The sequence below is a fragment of the Tiliqua scincoides genome, chromosome 1 (assembly GCF_035046505.1).
Source record: "Tiliqua scincoides isolate rTilSci1 chromosome 1, rTilSci1.hap2, whole genome shotgun sequence".
In the NCBI taxonomy this organism is placed as follows: Eukaryota; Metazoa; Chordata; class Lepidosauria; order Squamata; family Scincidae; genus Tiliqua; species Tiliqua scincoides.
This window is the reverse complement of record NC_089821.1, coordinates 116075545-116097950: the sequence shown is the minus strand read 5'-3', so window position 1 is coordinate 116097950 and position 22406 is coordinate 116075545. Positions and strand designations below refer to the sequence as shown.

Sequence of the window (22406 nt, the reverse complement as noted above, 5' to 3'; positions counted from 1 at the left end):
ATTTTATTTTATTTATGACAGTGCTAGTCAGTTTTTTTTAACAGTGTTTTTCCCCCCAAATACTGTCTGTCCTTTTTTTAAATGACAGAGTGATACACTGATTGATTCATAATAAAAGAAACAGCTGATTCACATTTAAGAATGGTAATACTATATTTTGATTCTGCTGGCCATACTCCTTGGAAATATCCTTTCAGCATGTGAGGGGATATCCTCTATGGAATAGTCAGAAAATCAACTCACCCTTGGCAGCAACAAAATGCAGTCTAGCAACTTATGACAGACATGGCTTCAGCATTTGACAGCTAGATTCATTGTTGGTTTAACAGCCAATCATTGGTTTTGACGACACAAGTCTAATGAAGGTTGGAATATAAAAAGCCCTCTTGGAATATACAAGATTCACCAGGGTGGTGAGTTGTCTCAGATTGCATTTGCCTTCAGAGATTCACAGAGTACTGAAAGATTTTTTTTTAAATAAAAGAACCAAAGAAAGCAGAAAGAGAAGGGGAAGAAAAGGACTGCACTGAATGTGAAACCATGCATAAACTAAAAATGTATTTTTATATTTACCTTTTCATATTAATCATACCTGATTCAGTGGATCTTAATGAAAGCAACCAGGCAAATGAAAACATAGACAAAGATGGACTGTGCAATGCATGTACATGGAGGCAAAGTACAAAATCTTCAAGAATAGAAGCTATAAAAATTCAGATCCTCAGTAAACTGCGCCTGGAACAAGCACCTAATATTAGCCGGGATGCTATAAGACAACTTCTACCTAAAGCTCCTCCGCTGCAAGAACTAATTGATCAGTATGATGTTCAGAGAGATGACAGCAGTGATGGGTCTTTGGAAGATGATGATTATCATGCAACAACTGAAACTATTATTACTATGCCTACAGAGTGTGAGTATTTCTATTACTTTATAAGATACTATTCTACTGACAGTTATTTTTGTGCTAAACAGCAGCTACCCGTTGAAACACTTGGGAGGGGAGAGAGAGAAAGATGATTAAAAAAATATGAATAATTATGCAGTATAATTTTTTTCATTGATTTCTTTTTTGGTTTATGTACAAAATATTACATGAGAAGTATTTCCACCAATTTATCTTTTTCATGTGCTGTACACATGAAAATAAGATATTAAGTTAACCAACCTCAGTATTTCAATTACATCTTCGAGAAGTTCTTCAAGGGTACAGGACAATAAATAGAAAAGACATGTGTCAATTTACATTAGCAAGCCCTCTGAAGATACCAGTGTTCGGTCTTCTGAAAACTGGAAAGAGGAATCTCAAATAACAGACAATGTATAATCATGTAGCCCAATAGGCGTCTTATATTATATTTTAATATAGGGATATATTAAATTAGAGTTGGAGCAAATTGTCAAAGTGAAAAGTGGCCTTTGAGGGGTGCAAAAAGCACTCCAAAACCTCTACCCTCTACTGTTTTTACATTTTTATGTGTTTGTTCACAGTCATTATTCTTTTGTTTTGCTACTGCTTTGACGCCACTATTTTTTTTTTACCTTAACAGGCTTCTTTCTTTCTCACTGTACAATCTCAGCCAATCAGGGACCATACAACAAACATAAAGACATCACTGAATGACACAGCCAACCAGGTTTGGCTAGGTGGTGATGTCAGTAAGGGCAAAAAAAGCTGCATTGCTTTCACCCCAAATCCCCAAACCAGCTTTAGTTGCACCCAAATGCACTTTGGAATGCGCTTTCAAGTAGATGACCCACTGGAAGTAATATAAGCCAGGTGGACAACATTCAAGTTTAGTTGTGCTGCACTATGATGGTTTCATTTCTGCAGCAAAACCAGGAACTTTGTTTAGTTTCTAATGAAACAGGGCCACATGCCCTCTTCTGCCATAAACAATTCCATGCTCTTTCAAATGACCTCCAAAATCTCTGAATTGGGTGGTTGATTTTTCAGAGCCTACATAAATGTGCTCAGCTCTGATACATATATGCTTTTTCCTAATCTCATACACTTTTACAGTTACTAATGGACACAATTTATGTATTTTAAATAAGCATATTAAGAAACTACTGCACTCATTACTGTAACACCCATTAAGTGTGGAAAATTCTATATTTTAATTGTAAATATTTTCATGCATAACTCCGCTAATTCAACTAGTTGTATTAAGAAGGAATGAAGGAATTTACTGAATGAGCAGATTCTAGTTATCTTCTCAGCGCTAAGCATCTGCCCTGGCTCCTATCAAGTATCTTTTGCACAGCTTATATTATAGTATCTTATGTTCTTCATTAGCTAAAGTATTTGGCTATGGCAGCTGTTTTCAGAATAACACTTAAGGCAATGATGAAATAACGTAAAAGGAAAACTTGGGCACACATGACTTAGATTTGCTACCAGCAGCAGTGATATATAATACTCCAACTTAATTCAGCGTAACACTAAGAATATCAGTTATTTAATATAACTATATATTAAATAGTATAATATATTTAAAAGTATATATAAAAGTATATTTAAAAGTATAATAATATTCATATACATTCATATACATTCATATATGTAAGGCTTATAAATGTTCAGATAAAATGAAATGTTTATTTTAATTATAATGATTTTAAAAAGAAAAATCTATATTCAAACAGTTATTTTAGAAGGACTTGCATATTTAAGTCTGCAATCCTAACCACGCTTTTCTGAGAGTAAGCCCCATTGAACAAAACAGAACTTACTTCTGAGTAGACCTGGTTAGGATTGTGCTCTAAATGTCTTAAATTTATCTTTCCTGGCTTAAAGAAAAAAATACACATTCTAGAAGATTTTTTTAATTTAATTCACCACGAGTATTTTTTTTTAAGTAAACACTTGAAAGTAATTGCATATGTACTTGACTTAAAAGATTTCTATTCTACTTCAGTACTGTCTTCTAGGTACAGAATGTGATATGCATATAGTAGTATACATCTTCAATACATGCTTCAGTCTTCTTTTTTACTTCAATAAGGGGATATGTCTATGCACATGAACAGATGCAATTACAAATCTCCCCGGATAAAGTCACTCATCACATAAGAGCTGTGTGTGCTCAGTGGAGGACACATAGACAAGGCTCTGAACTCAGGGCCATCAATGTTACAATACATCAACACACGGTGATACTTACATTTTTACTCTCTGCGATAATAGTGTATCTAGCAAATTATATAAATTCATTGTGTGCACAAAAATAATTTTTCCTACAATACTGTTATTCCTTTCCCATGACTGCCAGCCATTGCACATTTAAAAATCAGGAAATTAAAATAAAAGCACAAATAAGATGTTTTATATTAAGGAAGGAAAGGAAAGCTACTTTGTTTCTGTAATAGTTTATCCATAGCTCTCACTGTTTATGTGATATAACATTCAGGACTATTCATTAAATTAGTAATAATAGCAGAACTTAAATATACAATTCTCATTCTTTGTGTTTTTATAAACATACTTTATAAGCTGAATGCTAGCAGAATGTTAGATGTCACAGTTATTTCTAAGCTGAGCACAGTGTGTTAGTATCCCTGGTGATTTTGCCTGGGGGAAGAGTTTTTGTTTAAGAGACTGATCTGTACAGCTGCTCAGCTAGTTTAACTACACAGACTCTCAGAGACTCCCAGAGTATATTCTTTAGAATTTCTTTTCCTCTCAAGGTTTTCTATAATTAATTTTTAATTTCAATCTGTACTTTTTTAATTTCAATCTGTACTTTTCAGCAGAAATAACATAGCAGCTTTAATACCATACACTGCAAACATGGATATACTGAACTAAAACATGGAAATACAGAAAAATAATAGGGATTAAAACCTTTTTCCCTGCACTCCTCAAACTACCTGAGCATTCCCATGCACCGCCAATGTCGACCCAATGTGCGGTGGCAGTGAAGAAGGCCAATTCTATGCTTGGGATCATTAGGAAGGGTATTGAGAACAAAACGGTTAGTATTATAATGCCGTTGTACAAATCGATGGTAAGGCCACACCTGGAGTATTGTGTCCAGTTCTGGTCGCCGCATCTCAAAAAAGACATAGTGGAAATGGAAAAGGTGCAAAAGAGAGCGACTAAGATGATTACGGGGCTGGGGCACCTTCCTTATGAGGAAAGGCTACGGCGTTTGGGCCTCTTCAGCCTAGAAAAGAGACGCTTGAGGGGGGACATGATTGAGACATACAAAATTATGCAGGGGATGGACAGAGTGGATAGGGAGATGCTCTTTACACTCTCACATAATACCAGAACCAGGGGACATCCACTAAAATTTAGTGTTGGGCGGGTTAGGACAGACAAAAGAAAATATTTCTTTACTCAGCGTGTGGTCGGTCTGTGGAACTCCTTGCCAAAGGATGTGGTGCTGGCGTCTAGCCTAGACGCCTTTAAAAGGGGATTGGACAAGTTTCTGGAGGAAAAATCCATTATGGGGTACAAGCCATGATGTGTATGCGCAACCTCCTGATTTTAGGAATGGGTTAAGTCAGAATGCCAGATGTAGGGGAGAGCACCAGGATGAGGTCTCTTGTTATCTGGTGTGCTCCCTGGGGCATTTGGTGGGCCGCTGTGAGATACAGGAAGCTGGACTAGATGGGCCTATGGCCTGATCCAGTGGGGCTGTTCTTATGTTCTTATGTTCTTATTCCCACTAATTTCCACAGGTTCCCAGGAAAAACTTGAAATCTAAAATGCCCCAAGACAGCTCATTCAGTATCTTTCAGTACTGAAAAATACTGTGTTTCAGCCTGTTCTCATTTTCCCCCTCCCCTCCCCTTATTTTTCATTGGTCCATTTATTTTATGTTTACAGTGTTTAAACTGAAAGGTTTTTAATCAAATAGTTGTACTTCATGAATATTGTAAAAACAAAAAATAAGGAGATAAGGTCAAAATTCATTGTTGACACACTGCAATAAATTTTAAACATTTCTGGCCCCGTTTCAGAACATGCCAGGAATTCCAGGCATCATACATGGTATAAACATAAACATAAACCCATAAACAAATAGCATCTAGACTAGTGCATAAGTTTGGGTGCATGGAGATAAATTTACTTTCTGCATGTCTTCATTATGACTGGCTATGACCTTTTTTCTCCCACAGAGGTTTCTGCATGTCTGGTACAACAATCTGTCTGTGGACAAATATTACAAATTGCACTCGCTCAGATTGACCATAAAGATATGTTGCATATCAGGATGGCAAAGTGTAACAGTTGTGATGGTGGGAATTGTATATTGGTTAAAATTGGGGGGGGGGGTGGACAGAATGTGACATAGTGAGGGGGGAAAAAGACCTTTAAAGATGAGACATACTCAATGGATAGTCTCAGAGGTACCTCCATTACAAGTCATAAGTTACTGATATGATGTCCAATTTTATGAAAATACTACTGTGTTTTTACACTTTATTTTTAAGGGTTTCTTATGTTTGTCAACAAGTAATGTTTTCTTTCCATTCATTCACAGCTGACTTTCCTATGCCAATGGAAGGGAAACCCAAATGTTGCTTCTTTAAGTTTAGCTCTAAAATACAATACAATAAAGTAGTGAAAGCCCAGTTGTGGATATACTTAAGACAAGTCCAGAGGCCTACAACAGTATTTGTGCAAATCCTGAGACTCATCAGACCCATGAAAGATGGAACAACCTCTACTGCAATTCGATCTTTGAAACTTGACATGAACCCAGGCACTGGTATTTGGCAGAGTATCGATGTGAAGTCCATATTGCAAAATTGGCTCAAACAACCTGAATCCAACTTGGGCATTGAAATCAAAGCTTTGGATGACAAGGGAAGAGATCTTGCAGTAACTTATCCAGGACCAGGGGAAGATGGCTTGGTAAGTGCCACTTAAAAATCTACAGGAATTTTCTTGAAAAGGATGTTACAAGAAGCTTCCTAATTTTTCTAAGGCTATTATCATAAGCATATTGACTTAGCAGTAAACTTTATGAAATTTACTTCCAAATAATTGTATGGAGGACTGGAATGTGAAAGCTCTGGTAAATTATCCAGAGATAAACATTATTTCTGAACAAATTAAATAATAAATACACCTGAACATTATGTTTTCCTATTTATCAAATGGAGTTAACACTAACTTGCCAGGATATGCAATTTATTAACAGTTCTTTAAAGCCGAAGCCTCTAGGGCAGGTACTTATGGAAGACAAAATTTATAGCTTTAGATCTGTTTATTCAAAAACTGATCAGTCTAACACTGTCTCAATATTTAAAGTAAGAAAATGCAGTTGTTTCTTACAATGAGCATATACAATACTTTGGATTATAATAAATATGCAATGGTGGAGCAAACTGAAGGCACAGGGCTTACATTCACGCCCTAACTTATTTCACTGTCAGAAAAAATTGTATACTGCATCTTGTGTGGAAGCACGTTTAGCCTGCATGTTAAAGAAAAGGGATGTGGCTTTGCTGGAGCCAATTATATGCAAAGAATTGAGTTACCAGCTTCTAGCACTCAAATTCACTCCAACTTGCTTTCTTCCAGTATGACACATGCAAGAACCCTAATATTATTTTATTATTTAGCCTAGTTTCAGTGCTCTGAGGAAAACTGAGGGATGAAATAGTAATACAGATTACTAGAAAAAACCATAATTAAAATTAGTGCTTTACCTGCCTGTTCAACAAAAACAGCCCATTTTCCAGTTTTGTCCCATATGATCCTTTTAAAAGTCTACTGAATTAAAGCCAAACAATATTTATGTGGAAATGTTTCTGCATATTCAGAAAGGATAAAATCCAAAGTCTTCCTTTCAGTATGTTTCATATATATTTTTTATTTTTTGCTATTTTGCTATTTTTTATTTTGTTCCTTGAACACGAAGAAGCTTTAAGCCTTTTGCAAAATGCTGACATTTTCAACAAGGCTTATGATTGAAAGAGACTAGTTAAAAATTCCTCAAAATGCAATGGAGGTCTTGAGCATTCCTAGTGTAATTTTTGCATTTGGTTCCTTGAACAGTATGCCATATCACAACATTGTGTGTGAAATGTCCCCCACTTTCAAAAGTTGGTTGCAATCTCCTGAATATGTTAAGTTAGGGTGCAATGCTAACCCCTTATGTTAGTGCTTTCCAGCACTGGCATAGCGGTGCCAGTGGGGCATGTGCTGCATACTGCAGTTGGGTGTCACTCACGGAGGCCTCCTCAAAGTAAGGGAATGTTTGTTCCCTTACTTCAGAGCTGCATTGCCCTTATATCAGTGCTGGAAAGCACTGACATAAGGGGTTAGGATTGCGCCCTTAGTTGCATAGTTTTGTGGCTCCAACATAATGAAAATATTTTTAGAACCACAGATTATTTAATATCAGTGGTTAAAAAGTCCAGAATTTCCTATGAAAATATTTACTTTAAAAGTTTTCCTAAACTAATTAAAATTACGGGAAAAACGTCTTGATGTGTTAGATGTCACTTATTTTACAGCAATGCACTGGATCTTTCTTCAAACATTCCTTTTCCTTTATTCATAGAATCCATTTTTAGAGGTCAGGATTACAGATACACCGAAGAGATCACGTAGAGATTTTGGTCTTGACTGTGATGAACACTCAACAGAATCTCGATGTTGTCGTTACCCACTGACTGTGGATTTTGAAGCATTTGGATGGGACTGGATAATTGCACCCAAAAGATACAAAGCAAACTACTGCTCTGGAGAATGTGAATTCGTATTTTTGCAAAAATACCCACACACTCATCTTGTACACCAAGCAAACCCAAGAGGTTCAGCAGGCCCTTGCTGCACACCTACTAAGATGTCCCCGATAAATATGCTTTACTTCAACGGAAAAGAACAGATAATATATGGGAAAATACCAGCCATGGTTGTAGATCGTTGTGGGTGCTCATGAGTTCTTCATTAAGTTTGCTACTTCATAAAATGGAATCTACAAAATTTTTCCCTTGAGCAATTTTTTAAACTGTGACTTTTGTACAATAGGCCTACCTCTAATAGGCAATACTATACGCTATTGTAAAGATTTCCTACCAGACAAGCTACAGTATGTGAACTGAAAGACATTTTTATGCAAGGACTGGTTTTTAACCAGTGAAAAAGATAAGCTACAATCAAACTCACAGGATTTCACAATGGATGTTTTATTCTGGAAAGGGATCTGTTTTCATTTATGCAGACAACATAATCATATGCAGGTTTCAGAAGATAGAAATAGATAAAAGCAACCTCCTTGTATTCCAGAGAATGAAAAGGAGTGGGCTATAAATGTAGTTGAAACAATTATACTTACCTGTAGTATTTATATTAGAGGATATACTTGTGACACATAGAGTGATCAGAGAACCACTCCATTGTCCTCAAACACTTGAACTGAGTTTTAGAATATAAAAAACTGATAAGATGAAATTCCAAAAACAGATAAATCAACAAATTAGAGTAGGTACATTGCATTGCCATTCCTTTTATAATTAGTATGTTCATTACTTCTTGCCAATGGTGCTATCATAGTAGACTGACACTCCAATCCCAAGATCTGCTGCATGAGCTCATATATGTTTACGATGGGATGTAGCAACAGCTAGGTCTCCACAGTATCAAAAAATGTGGTATTGTGCTTTATTAACAGAACTGGGGTGTTAGTGATTAATACACAGATATAAGTATGCAGCATAACAATGAATCCCTTCTCCTCAAGTACATTTTATTAATCATTCACAAGGAATGGGGATTTTTAATGATTTTTTAAAGGTTTGCAGTATTTGCAAAGGCAACAAATGGTTCTTTATGATGAAATTATAAATAGCCCACATTCACAACATTACAGTCTGCACTATCAGAAACCAATGGAAAGAATTCACAAGTACAGACATTGTAAAAATAAAATGTTGATATATTACTAAGTTTGTGTAAGATATACACACTACTATGTTGTAAATAAATGTTTTTTTTATTTACTATAAACATATGGTACAACAAATTCAGGTTAACTTGTTCTACTGCAGAAACTCATACATTATCAATGATGACTTGGAGCCTAAGTAATTTTCATGAAGTAGGAATTTCATGTCTATCCCTTTATTCTGTAACCCCCTGAGAAATAAGTGTTAAGGTTGGGGGCTCTCCTGAAGCCATGGCACATGGCATGGTGAGCTGCAGCTGGAAGAGGGGATTCATTGAAAATTAGGGAACCCGTCTTTTGCAGGTAGAAGTGCCTTTCCTTCATGCGATTACACCTTTTGATCAAGCCAATGTAAGTAAATTATTTTCAACAAATACACTCTTAACTCAGAAAATTCTCATGTGCCTGAGAGCACTGATGTACACATGAAGCCAACCCCCCCCCACCACACACACACAGGTTGCTTTACTTACCAGTGGTACACTTGTTGCTCACATGTTACTCTGCACTTAAAATTAATGAGAAAACTTGTATGGAAATATTCTATGTGAACACTGATTAGTAGATCCCAGCAACCAAAGGTATAGTTACTGTCAGATCATCCATGCAACTCATATGATTAGGATATGCTAATGAGATACACAACTGGCTAAATGGGGGACATGATTATTTTAAAAGGTACCCTTCCATATGTATCTTTTGTTCACAGAAGGGCTATTTTATATTTTGAGCTAGAACATTGCAAGAAAAAACTGAAACTATGTCCAAAGATTTTCTTCTGCTTTCATGATGGCTTGCAACAACTGAAACTATGAGAACTGCTGCAAGACCTATATATTACAGCTGGGCATGAACTCTTGTACAGTCTCTTGCACAAGCATTTATAGAACAGAGCTAGCAACAATTTTCCTTTGCTCACAGTTCTTTGGATCCAGCCCTATGAATTGTTCATACTCTGTTGTTACAGTTAAAAATGTAATTTTCCATATTTTTACCAATATTGTCAGCACAAACCCTAATATTTTCATTATTTTTCTTAAGATCAAAGATACTGCAAAATATTTTATTACCTTTGTTTTATAAGTATGTAATAAACTTGGATTTTCACATATTACTGTATATTTTGCTCAGCATAATCAGTAATTTTTAATCAAACAAAGTTTAGAAATGTACCTATTTTCTATGATGGGACATTATTTTCAAATGTGAAAGATTATTGAAAATACAGCTATTGTTAAATAATCACTATTATTTCTGTTAAAATATTTTCATTTTTGTACAATATCAAAGCTCTATTCGTTGTATCTGGATTTCAACTTATCATTTTGTTTGCGTGAAATTACAGCAGAATATCAGCCTCTTTGTTTTCTTCTCTTTCCATTTAAACCTATACACTTGGAAATAGATAAAATAATTTATCTGTTTTTCTAGATTGCATTCAGAGCAATTAGAATTATTTAAGACCCACATTGTCCAGGTGCCAAAGAGGTTAATAGATGTTTGCAAAGCTTCCCAGGTGCACATGGTGAGACTGCTGATTTTCTCTTCTGGTGTTAGCACCTTATGCCTAATGGAACAGTGCTTTAGAAGGTCATCTGTGAACAGTTTCAGGGATATAGGAGGCTAAGGAAGGAAGGGGGTTGCTGAAAAACCCTATGAAAGAATGTACATGCAACACCCTTGGGATTCCAGCATAGAAATCAATGGGACTTAATATGTCTAACTGGGTAGTGTATTACAGCCAGTATGTGTTTGTAGTACTGAAGAACATACAGCCAGGGATGGGCCGCAACTCAGATGACTTGTACTCAAGTCACGAAAGCATGCACTTTTTGCAACTCATAGGCTAGACTTCAGGGTGATCTAGAAGCCACATTCAAAGCAGCGCAATGAAATGAAAGCAGTGGTTGAAGTGAAGGATTTCACAATGGGTGGCAGAAGGGATGGGAACACCCAGCGAGTGTTAAATGAGGACACACACACACACACACACACACACACACACACACACACACCCCTCTCACCAGATCTCTGTGTTTTCTGCTGATCCACACCCGTCTCGTGGCTTGACTCACTTTTTGAAAAGACTTAGACTCGAGTCAGAGTGACTCCAAAAAGGGCTCTGGACAAGTTGCAAAGGTCACCCATTATGACTCATTTGCAACTCGAGTGGACACTCAGGTGGACACTTGAGACTTGACTCAGGAGTGCTGCTCTGGCACATCCCTGCATACAGCAGATTTGACACAGTGTAAATTATTGGTTGAACAGTAGTAAACCTGGCTTCCTGAAACTAAACAAAGAAGGAATATTTGAGAGCTATTTTAAAATCTTCAGGTTTCTAGACAATGCAAATCTGATATATTAGTATGTAAGGTAGAAGCATGAAGTTTGTAAAAAACATAACATTCTAACAGAGATGGAGACACAGAATTATATGGTTCCTGGATACAATGGTTGCTGATTTTGTGGTAAACTGTAGGGTATACAGGATATTCTACATCTTTGCTGGGCTTGCCAGGGGCTGCCTCTTCAGAGGTAATATCTGGAAAGGCCCATTAGGCTCAGCTGGAGGACTGGCCGGCTGGGGGTGGAGCCTGCAAGCCTGTCGACCTGCTTGCCTGATTGCTCTCCTCCTCTTCTTTCCCCAGGTATATTCTACATCAGGGGTGCCCAAACCCCGGCCCGGGGGCCACTTGCGGCCCTCGGGGACTCCCAATGCGGCCCGCGGGGAGCCCCCAGTCTCCAATGAGACTCTGGCCCTCTAGAGACTTGCTGGAGCCCATGCTTGCCCAACGCAAGTGCTTACAGCATGAGGGTGACTGTTCAACCTCTCACATGAGCTGTGGGATGAGGGCTCCCTCCACTACTTGCTGTTTCACATTTGTGATGCAGCAGTGGCAGCAAAGGAAAGACCGGCCTTGCTTTGTGCAAGGCCTTTTATAGGCCTTGAGCTATTGCAAGACCTTCATTCATTCATAGAATTTCCTTCTCTATTATATTATAATTTATGTAAATTTATTCAAATTTGAAATGTAAATTAATTCTTTTTTCCCCAGCCCCCAACACAGTGTCAGAGAGATGATGTGGCCCTCCTGCCAAAAAGTTTGGACACCCCTGTTCTACATCTTTGCTGGGCTTGCCAGGGGCACGAGCCTTTGGCGCGAGCCGAAGGGAAAGAGCCAAAGGGCTCTTGGCCCATGGCTCTTGGCCCGGGGCTCATGCCCAGAAGATCTGGTGCCCTCCCTGGTCAACGAACTGTAAAACAGCGGTCGGATATCCTCCCCTTCTGTTTAGGCAGGGGAAAGAAGAGCAGCAGTCTTTTTGCAGCAGAGGATCCGCCTGTGAGACACCCAGTGTTGGGCCTGCCCTGTTTTTTTATCTTTTTCATAAGCAGTCCTGCTGGGTGTCTCTCTTTGTACAGGCCAGTCTCAGAAGGTGGGCCTCGCCTTTGTGTCTTTCCTTAGGAGGGACCTTAGGGGAAGGGAAGGGTGCCACTATCAAGAGAGTGACGGGCCAGGGGAGATATGGCGGTGGGGGTCGGACCAGCCGTTACAGGAGAAGGAGAGTTCATCATAGGCAGATCATCTCCCCTTCTGGTCCTTCCCCCAATTCTCGGATGCCTAGTGGTCTTGGCGGTGAGTCCCTGGATCTGAAGCTGCTGCTTCTGAATGTCAGGTCGGTGAATAACAAGACCTGTATCATCCGGGACTTAATCCTGGATGAGAAAGCCGACCTGGTATGCATCACAGAGACCTGGTTGGACATGGAGGGAGGCGTTAATCTCTCCGAACTTTGTCTACCAGGCTTTCAGGAGTTGCAGCAGCCAAGAGTGCAGGGACGGGGAGGGGGAGTTGCAATGGTCTATCGTGAGTCCATCTCCCTTACCAGGTGCCCTGTCCAGCAGTTTGCTGGGTTCGAGTGCCTGCATGTTGTGTTGCGAGGACTGGACAGGATTGGGATTCTGTTGGTGTACCGCCCGCCCTGCTGCCCAACAGTCTCCCTGACTGAGCTGGCCAGGATGATCTCGGGGGTGGCATTGGAGGCCCCCCGCCTGTTAGTGCTGGGGGACTTCAATGTTCATGCCAAGGCCCCTGCAGCAGGTGCAGCTCAGGATTTCATGGCCGCCATAACAACCATGGGCCTGTCCCAGAAGATCTTGGCCCCGACACACACTGCAGGACACGTGTTGGACCTGGTGTTCACAGCTGGGCATGGATGTAGAGGAGATCAAGATCACTCCGTTGTCATGGACAGATCACTTCCTGGTAAGGTTTAGGCTCGTTGCAACTTCCTACCTCTACAGAGGCGGGGAACCTTTTTTGATGGTCCCCCCCTGGAGGCTAATGGATCCTGAAGGTTTCCTGAGGGCTCTGGGTGATTTTCCCACTGCCAAGACTGGCATCTCATCTGAGGCCCTGGTTGACCTCTGGAACGGGGAAATGACCAGGGCAGTGGATGAGATTGCTCCGGAGCAACCTCTGCCTCGTCGCAGACTCGGAGTGGCTCCTTGGTTCACTGAGGAGCTGCGAATGATGAAGCGACAGGGCAGGTGTCTAGAGCAACGGTGGCAGAAAACTCGGGATGAATCCGATCGGACACGGAGTAGAGCTCATTACAAAGCCTACTCCGTGGCGGTGGTAGCAGCGAAGAGATTGTTCTTCTCTGCTTCCATTGCGTCTGCTGACAGCCATCCGGCAGAGCTGTTCCGTGTGGTACGGGGCCTCCTTCATCAGGCCCCTCCAGTAGACCAGGAGGAATACACGGTCAGCCGCTGTGACGTGTTTGTGCAACATTTTGCAGATAAAATCGATCGAATTCGTCACGACTTGGATGCCACATTGACAATGTCTGACGATGTCCCCTTGGCAACTGCTTGTCCAGTGTTGTGGGATTCTTTTCAGCTTGTACAGCCTGAGGATGTGGACAGACTCCTTTGGAGTGTGAGGCCATCTGCCTGCCTGTTTGACCCTTGCCCGGCTTGGCTGATAAGAGCTGCCCAGGGTGGGCTGGCTGAGTGGACAGGGAGGGTGGTCAACTCTTCCTTGATGGAGGGGACGTTGCCACTCGCTTTGAAATGGGCGGTGGTTCGCCCCCTCCTGAAGAAGCCCTGCCTGGATTCCACTGTGTTGAACAACTACCGGCCAGTCTCTAACATCCCGTTTCTGGGCAAGGTAATTGAGCAGGTGGTGGCGTCCCAACTCCAGAGGGTCTTGGATGAAGCGGATTATCTGGATCCTTTTCAATCTGGTTTCAGGCCGGGCTTTGGGACGGAAGCTGCCTTGGTCGCCTTGCTGGATGACCTACGCCGGGGACTGGACAGGGGGAGTGCGTCACTGTTGGTCCTGCTGGACCTCTCAGCAGCTTTCGATACCATCGACCATGGTATCCTTCTGGGCCGATTGGTCGAGTTGGGAGTTGGAGGTAAGGTTTTGCGGTGGTTCCGCTCCTACTTGGAGGGTCGGTCCCAGATGGTGGTGCTGGGGGATGCCTGCTTGACACCCTGGCCTCTGAGGTGCGGGGTGCCGCAGGGTTCAATTCTGTCCCCCATGCTATTTAACATCTATATGAAACCACTGGGAGAGGTCATCCGGGGGTTTGGAGTGGGGTGCCATCAATATGCCGATGACACCCAGCTCTATATCTCCTTTCCTCCAGACTCCAGGGTGGCGGTTGAGGGCCTGGAGCGCTGTCTGGAAACAGTGAGGATCTGGATGGGGGTTAACAAGCTGAAATTAAATCCGGATAAGACAGAGGCTCTCCATGAGACAGAGGCTGCAATGATATACGTAGTAGAGGGGTAGGCAAACTTTCAATAAGGGATTCTGGACCTTTAACAATTGTGTAGGACAATGAATTTCAGCAGTTGCAGCTTGTCTTCTGAGATGACAAGCTGCACCTGCTGAAATTCCCTTTGCTATACAATTGTTAAAGGTCCAGGATCCCTAAAGTTGAAAGTCTGTGAGGGGGCGGGAGGGGTAGGGCCTAGGAGGGGATGGGATCAGCAGAGACCTCCTCCACTATATCCTCTTGGGCCATCTGGCATTACACTGGGTTGCTTGGACTTCTGCCAGCTATATAGCTGGTGGAGATCCGAGTAGCCCCATAGGACAGGCTGGGGTGTTACTCAGGGTAAGGGGGAAAATAACTCCTTACCCTGAGGAAACCTCCAGCTGCCTCCTGACCTGTGCTGGATAAAGTGCAGATCATGCAGCCTGGCTGTGCCAGTGCATGTTAGGATAGGATAGCCCATTATATCTATAGGAACTCTAAGCCCATGTTCAATTAGTATGAAAATCAGTGAGCCTAAAAGTGTGTCCCATCTCCATTTTCCTGAACACAGTTTGTTCAATGTCATCAATTTTTTTCTTACGTAAGCTGCCTTGAACATCCCAGAAAGGTGGGAAGGTGGCATCTAACTCTTTTAAGTAAATAAACACAAAAAAGTATGCAATATTAAATATAATCTAATTTATGTAAGCGTTTTATCATTTCCATGTCGATAACCCTGTGTGTGAAGCCATTTTGGGTGGGGCAGGGTGACCAGATGTAATAACCGCATAAGAGGACAAAGTACCCCAAAATGTAGGACATCCAAGAAAAATGTAGGACACGACGAAAGCTAAATGCAGTTGTATATTATTTTCACATGACTAACTGAAACACTACATTACTTATTAAATTTAAACTATATTACATATAAAGTATTATATATTTAATTACAAGAAGGTTATGCGCTGCCTGCTCACAGGGGAAAGGAGGACATTTAAGTTCTTTTCCAGGACACAAGGCTAAAAAAAGAGAACATGTCCTAGAAAAAGAGGACGTCTGGGGGATTTACCCAAATGAATAGGCTAAGGCTTTTCAAAGTGCCCAATGTCAATTAAATTCAGTGCTCCATAGACCAAAGCAACAAAATCCATAGACCAAAGCAACAAAAATGAAATTGCTTGATCTTTGTTACATTTAAGAGGACAGTGAAGGAAAAGTATCACTTTGATGCTTTTAGTGAAGATGCTTGCTATGTCCTGATGCTACTGCCATGTGGTATGATGGCATAGTCTAGGTTGTTAGGCCATAGACAAAATGCCAATCATTTCATTGTCACGGACACATATACCATGAAATACTGCAACCTTATCTTATATTTTGGGTAGGGATTTCCATTCAGTTGTAACTACTCACAAGCAGTATGGCAAAAATAGCTTGCTAATTCACTGTATGTACTTTTATTTCTTTGAATATGAATTTTAATAACTCCAAAACATTTTCTTATAGGAAAAAGTCCATATCAACAACAAATATTATTCTCACATTGTGCAATGAAAGCCCAGGAAAAGAACAGAGAATTCCACATTTTCAAGCTACATGCAAGATACTTTGCTTCCGCCATAAATGTAAAAATCAAGGATTCTATCAAGGAGTGCCAAGGGTTGAAAGAGGGAGACAGGAAAGCCTTGTTTTGCAGGGTTCTTTGTGCAGGGACCCTTAGACCCAAATAATTCCATTTTGTACTTTGCTCTGAAATATGTAATATTAAAAGATAAACTATAATGTTCAAATATTAAGAGAAAGGGAACATTTTTTACTATGAATTCCTGTTCATGAGTTCTATGTGCCTTCCAAAGGGCACTACAAAACCTTCAGGAAGCATCTCCTCCCTGTAGCAGTAGAAGGATCTCACTTACTTCTGGGGAAGGGACAGCCTTCCCCTCCAGACTGTCCTTAAGAGCAGCTGTTATGCCTCTATACCCTGGCCTTGTCTTCTACTACTGTATCACAATGTCACACACACCACAGGATGGTGTTCATGCTAGAACCTTATGGAACAAAATGCCTCAGGACTCCTTGCCTACTTCCTCACATGCACAGTGAAGGCAGAAGCCTGTGGATTGTTGGACAAGTGGGGGATAGCATGCCCACCAGAAAGCCCAGAGAACAGGAATTCAGAAGAAGAAATTTTCCTTTCTGCTGTGCCTTCCAGAGGGAACTCTAAAACAGCATTCCCTTTGGCAGCTGCTCAGTCACAACCTGTCATCGCTGAACTTCTGGGTTGCCGACCTTCTGGGTTGCTCCAGAACCTGGGATGTAGCAGAGAAGTGCATTCCCTGGGTGGGATCTCCCAGAGACCAACAATCCCTCATGATACCCTCTGTAGCACTTTATGGTCATTGGCTGATAGCAACCACCTTCTAGGGATGAACAAAAGTGTGGATAGATGCCCAGGTGGCATTCTTCAAAATCTTCTCCATGGAAGCACCACTACCAGACCACTGCTGAAGTAGCCACCCCTCTGATGCAGTACATGGTAATACCCTTGGTTAGGAATTTCCCTAGTAACTTGTAGGTTGACCCTATATACTCCCTGAGCAATCTAGCTAGCAGGGCAGTAGACATTTTTGTTCCTAAGTGGTTATCATGGAAGGAAACCAGAAGGGTTTGCCCTATCCAGTGTTGCTATTCAGGCCAGACAGAAATGGAGCATCTTAAGGACATCCAAGACAATGCTAGGAAAACGCAGTGTGACTTCACTCCAGTTGAGTCACCGAGTTACCACCCCCCACGACTTGACACAAAAAAGAATCATAATGGGGGCACTTTCCAAGTCTCCAAGTCACCCTTTAGTGACTCTAGTGGAGTCACCCACCCACCCTTTTAAAAGTGAGAAAAACAGAGCTGCTGCCGGGGAGTGAGTGCGTGTGCCAGAGCTCTCTTTGAACATTCCCCTGCTATCTCCACTCATCTGTAAAGAGGGCTGGAGGGAAGGGAGGGAGTGAGAGAGCAGGGACAGAAGCCACGAGAGGGAGGAGGGTCACAAGAGCAGCTATGAGGCTTACCAGGATGACCTGATCCTTTCAGCTCTACTCAGAAGTAGTCCCACTGCAGCCGGTCATTCAGTGGGGCTTCCCTCCCCCCAGTAATAACAGAGCCATGTCTGTAAAGTGTGATTGCTTCCCTGCCTCCTCCCTCTCCCTGGGCTGAGTCGCCCTCTTTAAAAACCCAGATGTGGAAAACACAGGGCTGTTGCTGGTGCGTGTGTGTGGTGTCTTTCTGTCTTGGAGTTCTCTTTACTCACTCCCCTGCTGCCCCCTTCCATCTGTAACAGGGTGGGAGGGACTGAGTAAGAGCTGGGACAGAAGTGGTAAGAGGGAGGAGGATCAAAGGCAGCAGCTGGGAGGCTTACCCGGATGACCTGATCCTTGGTAGCCCTTCTCACAAGTAGTCCCACTGCAACCATTCATTCAATGAGAGTTTTTCCTCCTCCTGCCCTCCCTCAGCCAGTGGAAATATGAGAATGCCCGCCCTTTGTCCAATGATCATCCGTTCCTTCCTTTGTATCAGAGACAGGAAAAGAGAGCCCAGTCCCACCTCCCCACCCCTACTCACATGAACCCTTTCCTGCCTCCCAGCTGAAATTTCCTGCGGCTCGCCGTCAGAATGCTTGCCCCACAAAGTTTTCCACATGGTGAAAACAGTAAGCAGGCACCCCCAGACACAGGCAGACTTGTGTCAGCATGTGTGGAGATGAGTGCAGAGTCAGGGGGCCTGACTCATGTCTTTATCAGTGCCTTCCATGTGTGCGACTCACGAGTCGCCGAGTCACCCAAAATCATGCATTTTCATGACTCAAGTTCGAGTCACTGACTCAAGTTCCCAATCCTGATCCAAGGTATATAATGTCTTGCTCCTGCAGCTGGGCAGGTTTAAGATAATATGATAGAAATGGAAACTCTTGTGCTCTGTAAAACACTGAGTTAAAGGAGGCATGAATAAAGCTCTACTTTACTTTGATGAAAAATGCACAACCATGGGTTAGAAAACAGAGTGTCGAACTCTGACACCCTCCCAGCAAACATAACTGCTACTCTAATAAAACGGATTTTAACATTAACACCTTAATGTTAAACACATTATCGTCAGAGGCTGGCTCCATCACAGCCATCAGGTCCTAATTCAAGTTCTAGGAAGGAGCCTCAGGAACACCAGAGGGCTGATTAGCAAAACCCCTGTAAAGAACAGTGATTGGTCAGCCACCAGAAAAGTAATTGCCTTGAAACTCCCAGAAATGGCCAGGAATCTCTGCTGTTTCTGGGTGATCAGACCATGGAAGGGCAACAGCAGTTTCTGGAGCTCCCTTGAATGGAACCTTGACCATCACATGATGTTTTGGTAAGACATGAGACCCATGAAATGAATCAACCGCAAAAGGTTCACTTTCTTGGCTTTCTGGACTTTGATTAGTGCTGAAGTAAGCTTGTGTTGTCTCTCCTCCAACAATCAGTTGCAGAATTTCTCTGTGTTCAATACCACTCCTAAGTGCTGCAGAGGCATGACTAGGCTCATGGAACTCTTTTCCAGGTTGACTACAAACTGATGGTTTGCACCGTGATCTGAACATCCCTTAACCTGTTCTTGCAAGAATGCGAGTGCAACAGAATATTAAGAGAAGGATGAAAGTAAATACCTGAACTCTTGAAACATGATACCACTGTCACCAGAATTCTTGTGAACACTTTGAGAGCTGATGTAAGACCAAATGGTAGGGTTTTGTATGGGAAACGTCCGCCACTGTAAGTGAAACTCAGATACTGGTGATGATCATCTCTGATGGAAGCAGCCTTCTTAGCATTGTGACAATGGATCTGAGGGTCCCTAGCCCAAATAACCTCTTTCTCAATAATTGTCCTCCTTCATCTTGGACACCAAAAAGAGAATGGAATAAACACCCCTTGTCCTCTGCTCCCTGGTTTGTATGTCAAACAGATGTTGGGTTGCTGCCAGCATTGCCCCATGCTGTATTGCAATTTGGAGCCAAGGAATGGGAACAAACCTTTATTTTGATAAGGAGATAAATTCCAAGACATATCCTGTCAGTTGTCTCTGAGATGCAGGTGTCCAAGGTAACATTAGACCACATGTGGATGAATCTGAAGAAACATTCACCTTCTGGTATGCTATCAACATCCCAGGCCTCATGCCAATGATTAAGGGCCAAATTCCATCCAATTTTCCAGTGCCAGTGCAACCATGCCAATGAGGCAAATGTTGCAACCTGCAGCAGAAGGGCAATCATGGAGGCCTCCTCCAGGTAAGGGAACATTTGTTCCCTTTCCTCAAGTCTGCATTGCAGCTGCACGAACACTGGAAGGTTGGATAGGATTGGGCCTTGATTCTTTTGCCCTTTGGTAAAGAATGGACCTTGGGTGGCTTCAGGATGACTGCTGATTTACCCTCTGTGGCTGCGTGCCACTTGAACCCGAAAGCTATAAAGCGGGGGTCAACAATCTATAACCTGGGGGATGGATCCAACCTGTCTCCTAAAGTCATCTGGCACACAGTCTCTAGCCCACAGAATGTAAGGGTGTAAGAGTCCACCCTTTGTCTGCTGGGTACTGCATGTCAAATTTAAATATCACAAACAATCGATTAAAAAAACTGTTAACCATGCTATTTTGTTATTATATGAAACATGATGGTTTACAGAATAACCATGTTCTGTATACCATTGAATTATTAACAACAGAAACAGGATAATAACACTGTTTTGTTACTTATAGTTTAAGTGGAAGTACATTAGTTACACCAGTGGTTCTCATATATTTAGCACTGGGACCCACTTTTTAGAATGAGAATCTCTCAGGACCCACCAAAAGTGATGTCATGACCGGAAGTGACATCATCAAGCAGCAAGGTTTTAAACAACCCTAGGCTGCAATCCTACCCACACTTACCCAGGAGTAAGTTCCATTTACTATCATTGTTAAAAGAATATACATACAGGTGCAACCTATTTATCCACAGATTTTTTATCTGCAGATTTGTCTCAATACAGGTGGGGCGAACTGAAAGTCGAACACACCTTTGCCTCCTTTGCCCTGCGCAGATGTCTCACTTCATTCAAAGGCAGCCCAAAACACTGCAAAAAGGCTCCAACTGGCACAGGCAGGGAAATAGCCCTGGAGCCATGGAAGAGGTTCCTCTTGCGAAGGAACAGTAACACTCTTGGAGCCCCTGAGCCAGCAAAGAGGCTGGGGGCCCCCCCGAAAACCCCTGTAGCCAGAACACGTGCAGCAAGGTGGAGCACTCACTCTCTCTCTCTCACACACACACAGGGGCAGGTGCGGTAGTAACAGAGGGGATTGCTTTAAAAAACTCAGGGAGTGTTTGCCCAGTATCCCCCTTCAGACTGAGATGGTGCAGGCTCTCCGTGCTCCAACCTACACAAACCAAACAGCTTAGCAAGCAAGACTTCCCAGCAAGCAAAGCATGAAATTTAGGCTACAATCAGATCCACACTTTCCTGGGAGTAAGCCCCATTGACTAGAATGGGACTTACTTCTGAGTAGGCAGGCATAGGACTGGGCTCTGAGGCTACAATCTGATCCACACTTTCCTGGGAATAAGCCCCCCCCCCTGACTAGAATGGGACTTCTGAGTAGGCAGGCATAGGACTGTGTTCTCAGGCTACAATCCTCTCCACGCTTTCCTGGGAGTAAGCCCCATTGACTACAATGGGGCTTAATTCTGAGTAGAAATGTGTAGGACTGGACTCTTAAAAGCTCAGCATCCCACCTGTGAAAGATGCAGGGGGGGCAGCTGGCAATGGGGAGGGCTGAGTACAGAGCCAAGGAGGGGGATGCGGGAGGCGATTGAGAACCTCTGCCTTAGTTTCCTTCCATCCCCAAGTGTCAGGCTGTAGCTTATTTGCGTAACTCTATGCAATTTAGCACAACACGTTTTTTCTTAATCGAGGCAGGTCAAGGAACTCACGTGCATAAATAGGCTCCACCTGTAGTAGCTTGTTAAAAGTACCTGTCTGTAACATTTCCCCAAATGCAGTCACATACCATGGTAGCATCAAGTCTAATATACTAAAAATAAAATATTGAAATGAATGGGGACCCACCTGAAATTGGCTTGCAATCCACCTAGTGGGTCCCAACCCACAATTTGAGAAACACTGAGTTACACAATTGATCAAAATTTTAAAGATAAAGGAAATGGCAGAACTTTCACATACTCTAAGTGAATTCACAAAATTTTCTACAAGAGAAAAAAAATTAAATAAATGCAAACACTTTTGAAGAGTGCTTTTTCCCCCTGGGAACAGATGTTTAAACTAAAAGTAATATACAGTGCAAGTAGGGTATATTTATTTTCCAATTGTAAATATAGTTACATATTTCAAGGATATGTTTTCCTCCCAATATGAGCACGTAACTCCTATTAACACTAACTGGAGCTACACATGCACACTGAAAGAAGATATACCCCTTTTCCTTTTATGTCACTATCTAAAAGCATTAGAGTAGTGCCAGCTGCCTGAAGGATCATACTGCAATTGTGGTGCTAATGTTAGCAAAGCTATATCAAGTAATGTATGTAGCAATACGGCCATCTATGCAAACATTTAAAATAGAAAATGTTTCATTGATAGCTGCAGCAGAGTGAAAATGCACATGCTATATATTAATAATTAATCACCCTCTTCAA

At 41.8% G+C, this 22406-nt stretch overlaps 1 protein-coding gene across 1 annotated transcript; it reads left to right on the top strand.

Moving 5' to 3' along the window:
• Positions 1-443: 443 nt before the first annotated feature.
• MSTN (myostatin) lies at positions 444-7907 on the top strand. Its single transcript, XM_066635528.1, has 3 exons — positions 444-913; positions 5496-5869; positions 7527-7907. Exons 1-3 carry the CDS (start codon positions 541-543, stop codon positions 7905-7907), a joined length of 1128 nt encoding a protein of 375 aa, XP_066491625.1. The 5' UTR covers positions 444-540.
• The last annotated feature ends 14499 nt before the right edge of the window (positions 7908-22406 follow it).

Bases quoted from the DNA above. Each gene is read 5' to 3' on its own strand.
- MSTN (XM_066635528.1), top strand. From the start codon at position 541: ATGCATAAACTAAAAATGTATTTTTATATTTACCTTTTCATATTAATC. The intron at 914-5,495 runs GTGAGTATTTCT...ATTCATTCACAG, and splicing joins TATTACTATGCCTACAGAGT to CTGACTTTCCTATGCCAATG. The intron at 5,870-7,526 runs GTAAGTGCCACT...CTTTATTCATAG, and splicing joins GACCAGGGGAAGATGGCTTG to AATCCATTTTTAGAGGTCAG.